The sequence below is a fragment of the Daphnia carinata genome, chromosome 1 (assembly GCF_022539665.2).
Source record: "Daphnia carinata strain CSIRO-1 chromosome 1, CSIRO_AGI_Dcar_HiC_V3, whole genome shotgun sequence".
NCBI lineage: Eukaryota > Metazoa > Arthropoda > Branchiopoda > Diplostraca > Daphniidae > Daphnia > Daphnia carinata.
Window position 1 is genome coordinate 5,435,281 of NC_081331.1, and position 6,860 is coordinate 5,442,140.

Sequence of the window (6,860 nt, forward strand, 5' to 3'; positions counted from 1 at the left end):
ACACGCGCCAGCCCAAGGCTCCCTCTGTCGCTAGGGCGAAACCTATAGCCGCAGGGAGCCATCAGAAGTTGGGACGCCGGACTGCACAGAGATTGCAGCAGCCCTCGCTCTCAAGCGCTCGTAGAACGAAGATAAGAGCCGCCTTTTTCATGTTTTGAAGCCACCAGAGCTTTAATTTATTTTTTCTTTATTTTTTTCTCGATCGAAGGAAAAAAAAAAAAAAAAATTAAAAAAATAAAGAAAAAGCCTGAAGCCATTCCGATGTTGAAGACCCTATAGCCATCAACGCAACTATGTTTCTTCCCCCCCCATTCGTTAAGACTTAGAGTCGTAGAGAGGGATAGACGTAAGACCGTTTGAGGGGGGTGGAAGAGTCAAGACGATGAAAAAGTGGAGGATACCGTGTTTTTAGATTATTCTTCATAACATTTTGATTCTTAACGGGTTTTTTTTTCGGTTGAGAAGCAAGGGGGCGAGAGTACGAACAACATCTCCGCAAGATTTAGGAAAAAAAACCGAAATTCTCATCGCATGGCCGTCCGTTTTGTTTCTTTAGCGCTTTCGGCTTTTAACTTAACAACAACGAAAGCGTTTTCTTTCTCCCTCCTCCAACAAACACAAATTTAATTCTTTTTTTTTCCGTTCCAAAATCTGTTTGAATGCGATTGGCGTCTAATGTTACAGTATACACAATACGCGCAGCGACGTGTCGGATTGAATAACAAAATTACATGCCTATAGTGATTTTTTTTTTCTAGACAGTTATTATTATTTTTTTTTTTTTTAATTTCTTGAAATGTGTTCCATCACATCTGATCTGTCCAAAGTTCACTCGTCCCTCCTTTTCGATTTGAGAGCGGCTTTTTGTGTTGTTGTAACCAGTTGGTGGCAGTCATTTTGCTTCCATAAAAACATGACATCGTTTGTAACTTTTAAAAACTACCATTTTCCCACTTGTCTCAATGGCGGGAAATTCTTTTTTCAAAAAATGGTGTGTCCAGGCACAGGAAAATTTTTTTTGAAAATCAGTTCCATATGCGCGTCTTCTTTAATATTCCATCCGACACTTGAAACGAAGAGATCAGAAAACAACAATAAAGGGACGTGTGTTGGGAGGGGGGAGCTAGAAATTGAAAAAAAGAGTGAGGCATGGCAAATCTAATTGCAATGGATGTGGTTAATTCTCCGGTACCACTCGACTAAACAGATGCTGCTGCAGAGCATTGCGGCAAAAAAATTTAAAAATAAATGCCGGAGAGAGAAGTGGTGGGTTATATAGTTTGGCTCCGGCAGCATAAAAGCATAAAAATATGCATCGTCCAATGGAACAACATCAAACAAGTGACACGAAGTTTTTTTTTTTTTTTTTTACTTGTTTCGCCCTTTATGTTAGGGCTTGCCTTGATTTTTTACGACACAAACCTGATGGTATCGAATTTCCCAAGAAAACGTAGAACAAGAAGAACAAGTCCAAGTGTTTTCATTTTGACTTTGTGATGGGCTCTGCATGTGTGGATATAATCACTCATTCTCTCAGACGTGTTCCCATAACTTTATTGTATTTATCTATTCGACTCACCCCCATACAGAATTTTATATTGATTTGATGATTGAATTTGTCATTGATAATATTTTTTTCTATTTGCATTTAAGCTTCGGTATTTTCCTCCAGTTTGGAAATCCCCTAAGGTTTATTGTTCGTTTATTCGTTTAGACCGTCGCGAAGGTCTTCAGTAGATATGATGTGCGAAAAACCAATTGGCTTCAACAAATCCGCATTCATTAAAGTGGCGATGACGGATTTCTTGTTGGCCAAGTTAAAGAAGCGAACAGCGACTGCGCCATGCTTTTCACTGGTAAAATTGCAAACAAGAGTATACCCATATTGGGTCCAGGTAGGATTTACCATAGGACCCGAGCTCAGATGTGTAGCTATTTTGATATACTGTTCAGGCGACATGTTATTGTTAGGATTCATTTCCGGAAAATGGGGATGTTTATCGTAGTGGTTTGCTGCCGCCATGGAATTGCCGAATCTCGGGTTTCCCGTATTGAACGTTTTGCAATCTTTCATGAAATTTTTAAAGCTATTGACAGTGGCATCACTCGTTTGCAGATTGCTAATAAACTCGTCCGCAACTAGGATCGCGTAAAAATCTTCTGGTTTCATTCCTTCCGGTCTTGTTGGATTAGGATTCTGCATTCTCGAACTTACGGCTGAGTCCATTTGGCGGAAAGCATACTCTGCCGCATCAGTGAATTCTGTGGCGTTGGAACAACCCGATTTCCTGGCCATTTCCATGGCAACTCTGAACCGATCAGGATGGTAATTCTTGCCGGCTTGTGCCATTACCTGATGCAGCCTATCCAGTTCATGGGGTTTGAGGTTCTCGAATATATTTTTACCATCTAAATTGACTTGTGACAGATGCCAGACTCCGAATAGCTCTTGGAGTTGGTTCGTCGCAAAGTGTTGCTGGCTTTCGTGCGTGATTCGGTACTCTTGCCCTATGGCGCTATATATTCTATTGAACTCTGCTTCATCGATCTTGTTGTTCCTTAAGTCCTCGAATATCTCTAATAGTTGATTCTGCTTCTCTTCGCTCATTTGTAGAAACGCTTCGGAGTCGATGACGACCTCCTCTTTCACGTTCACTTGGTTACCCTCGACCAGTCTGAAAGCGCTGAGGAACTCTTGCTTGTTCTCAATGATTTTGAGGTCTCTAATGAACTCTTTGTTGTCACGTATCTCTCTTATCTTAGCCGGATCCACCATCTCCTGCCTCGGATGGTATATTTGATCGAAAACGGCTTGCTCTTCGGTATTAAGAGCACTTCTTATGCTTGCCAGTTCGTCGTGTTGGGTCTCCTTGTCGATGGTGCTTGCCAGTTCGTCGTGTTGAGCTTCGTTGATGATGGTGCTTGCCGTGTTGGAAGTGATGAGCGAGTGCGTAAAGAAGAAGAGGCTAGTTGTTAACAGGAAAACTTCCAATGGACTGACCTCTTCGTTTTTTTTCAATTTCTTAATGACTCTGTCGAACGCGTTGACGACACCCATTCCGCTTGTCGACAACGCCGTGACATTGAGAGCCGAACAAAACGCTCGGGTTCCACTACTGGCCAGTTCACCAGCTTTTGCCGTAGAGGTCAGAATCTTAGCGCTAGCCATTGCTCCGATGCTGAGCGCTGTAGCAACAGTTGTCAGCCAACAACATCGAGCATCTGCAGATACGAATGGGTTGATCGACTGGTCATGTGCACCTCTGTCTATCAGCGTCCCAACGCTTCTTCCGGTTACGTATAGCGCTCCTGGAGCTCCAGCAATGCTGCTGCCCGCCACAATCCACCACCCGACTGGTGCAGTAAATGGAATGACAGACATAACGACTCCAGCAGCCAAAGCCACACTCGTTGTAACATTTGCAACCGTCGACACCTTGTCGAGCGCCTGGAGTACGTTTCCCCGTTCTGATTGGTTGTAGAACTCGATTTCTACTGAATTCTCATTCGAAAACGTGTACTCGGCATTTTTCGGAACACAGATCCACCATCCGTTGAACATGTTGTTCGCCAAAAAGTTTTCGTACCCTTCATACACACGCCCGTAATGGTCGATAAAGTAAGACAATCCTGTTTTAATTCCATCACCACGCTTTAGCCTGATGAGCGGAGCAACTCTTTGCTGTCCTTCGCTGTTGTATGCGCATACGAAAATCATGGCGATGTAAACGTCCTTCCATCCTTGCTTCTTGCAGTACTCGATACATTTCCCTTTTATTTCTGAAATGCCTTCCACCTGATCCTTAGTATATCCATAATTTTCAGTCCGATTTGTTGACGAGGGCGGACCTGCGATGGCGAACGCAATTTTCTTCCAGAGGTACTCGTCGTGTTCGGGTATACTATATTTCTCCCATTTTCTATCCCCCATACAAATTGCGAATTCCTGTTGGGTGTATTGCGCTGTAGTCCTCCACTTTTCCATGGCGTTGCAAATTTGAGGCGGCGATGTAAAAAAAATATTTCTTTTTGTTTCGTTGTTTTTGTTCTCTGTATTCTGAAATGCTGAAGAAAAACGCAGCTTTTCTAACCATACGTTTTCAGTACCACCAGGTGTGGGTGTGTGGAACGCCCACGGGTTTCGTTAAGTCAGCCGGAGAGTGAGGAACAGATTCTAGGCTTGTGACAGGGTTGTCTTTCCAGTTGCTAAGTTCTTCGTCCAAAGTCTGCAAGCTCTCTGATTCTTCGATGAGTTTGAATGAGTGTTCCAGTACTTCGTCGTCGTTTACCGGGAAACTGTTGAACGTGTCGAAAAGGAATTGAATCCCTGATCGCAAAATAAGATAATAACGACCACGATCTGGATCAAAACGTAAACCGAGATCGAACAAGAAATGTTCCAATGGCGGAAGGATTTCTTTTAGTAGAGGTCCAATGGTGGCACGCTCCTCTGTCGTTAGTTCTTGTCCAGTTATCCCGAGGTTGTAGATGATTATAAAAATGTTTTCTGACAACTTATTTTGACTAACAAGTGTTAAACGTCCTGTTTCGTTTTTTAGTTTAGTTGCAGTAACTACTAAATTGTGGACTAACCTGTTCATAATACGAGAATCCTCGATCGAATCGCCAATACCTTTTTTTTTTGCAATTACACAATAAATTTGTTTAAGGATGAAACCACAAGTGGTAAATTTGATTTCTAAAGCTCACAAATTAGAGCAATCGAAAAAGAACGTGAATTTCAAAGGAGGGAGCATTGTAACGCAATACTTTGTATTATAGACTACATCGTAACGCTACATGCATATCTTATCGCATTTTTCTTGCTGATAATAGATAGAAAAAAGTAAAGGTGAGTTTACAGAGCCAACAGCGTTAAGCAATGGAAATACACATTGCGTAAATTTTTGGAAGAAGCGTAAAAAAAATCAAGTTTTAATTGTTTTCGCAAGTTAAAGTACGGCTTCTGTTAAGATGTCTTTACTCTATGGCGTTGGCTTAACATTTTTTAAAAATATTGTTTGCATACACATTTTCGTTACGGTATTTCACTATAGATGAGAAATGCACCCATGTTTACGTTTTAGGTTTACTGAACGCATCACCTCAACAGAATTCGTAATATAAAGAATTACATTTATACATCTGTGTATGTACTGTAGTTCCCCAGCTGATGGACAATTTTGCGGTAGTTTTTGGGTGGTGGAGCTTCTTGGGTTTGGCACCAAACATCCTGGTGCAGCGTTATCAACCTGACAAGTGTGAGGTATTAAGCCCTGCAGAATGTCAGGTTTACTTATGTATGTTCAATAAGCGCATAAACGGTACATTGAATACATCGCAGTATTTAACGCTCTGAAATGACCTTTTTTATTGGTTGAAGTGGTTCTCGAATGATTTGCACTGCGAACTTTGAGTTGAGACGTCATTGCCCGCGCAGAAATATGAAAGTCTTGCCTCACTGGGGCGTCTTTTGAATCGAGTGACAAACATTTCCTCGCAGCCACGATATGGCACTATCTTATACAGTGTACGCATATGTACAGTACATAAAATATAGAGCGTTTTTACTTTTATGGCATCGCGACGTTCTTTTTTCCGGGACGGAAGATTTGAAAACAAAAAACTTGCCTAACCAAATATGCACGAAAATCAAAAATGGAAGTTCTAACGTTGAATGACTCGTCACTAATCAAATGATTGATTTCACTTCACTGGAAAAATGAAAATGAAGAAAAAAAAAATCAGGTACAATCAACAACAATCTTTTTGTTCACTCATCATTGGCTGTAGTAAATGCAATAAAGTCTGGAACCCCCCCGCGCATAACTCCTTGTCCAGCAACGAAAAGAAGTTAAAAGAAAAAGAACCTCTTTTTCGAAGACACACACCGTCAGCACCCTTGTTTTTTTTCAGTTCGGTCTGGAAAAGAAAGAAAAACCTTGTGTCCAGTGCCCTGTTGAAACCCCTGCTGGTCAGTGAATGGGTGGTAGGTCCCATTATTTGGTGTGTCTCTTCGAAGCCGGGCCTTTCATCCTGTTCGGACCTAAAGAAAAATAGCGAGCCACATCACCATTCAACCAATAGTTTTGAAAGAAGAGGACACCCCTCTCTCAAAAAAAAAAAAAAAAAAAAAAAGGAAAAGCAGACAATGTATTTTGTCAAGAAAATGTTTACGACTCTCCGTGTCTCTTCTTCGAACTTTGGATTCTTAGATTTTTTTAGGGACGTCGTCTCCGGTGTCGGGCGTTTTATATTCTCGAAGACTAGAGGACACATCAAAAACTGTTTTGATGTGCCATTCGCAAGAGGCAAAAAAAAAAATGTTATGCTATTGCTTCTTTACTTGTATAGTTGCTGTGATCATAAATTATACGCAAGGCGAAAACTCTTCGCTTTGCATGAGCAGCAAACCCATTGAATGTTTCACAAAAGAGGCACCTAACACGGACAAGTCTTTCCCCCCCTCTACATTTTTGTGCTTGTTAAATTGTAGACTTTTTTTTTCTTGAATATTTCTGTCCCGGCGCCTTGAAAAAAAGAAAATTCTAAACATCTCGCCCCTTTTTATTATATCCTCCCCCATTTTTTTCGAACTCTTCAAAAGAAAAAGGGGAGACCCCAACGTGAATTGACGGGAACGTATAAATATTGATACTTTCGTTCTTCCCTATACGTGAGTTTAGGTATATACCAACTTTTAAAAATAAAAAAAAAATGCTTATTTAGTCGTGTGCGTCTGGACACCGGGAAACCAGTCGATTCCAGCATGACTCCTCTTTTCTTTAGCCTTTCAAAGTTTTCTTTCCCTTCCGGGGACCTTATATATATATTTGGGTCGTGCAGAAGAGAGAGGGGGG

At 41.3% G+C, this 6,860-nt stretch overlaps 1 protein-coding gene across 1 annotated transcript; it reads right to left on the minus strand.

Moving 5' to 3' along the window:
* Positions 1-1,549: 1,549 nt before the first annotated feature.
* Positions 1,550-4,749, minus strand: LOC130690848 (uncharacterized). Its single transcript, XM_057513714.1, has one exon. It carries the CDS (start codon positions 3,983-3,985, stop codon positions 1,703-1,705), a length of 2,283 nt encoding a protein of 760 aa, XP_057369697.1. The 5' UTR covers positions 3,986-4,749; the 3' UTR covers positions 1,550-1,702.
* Between the last annotated feature and the right edge of the window lie 2,111 nt (positions 4,750-6,860).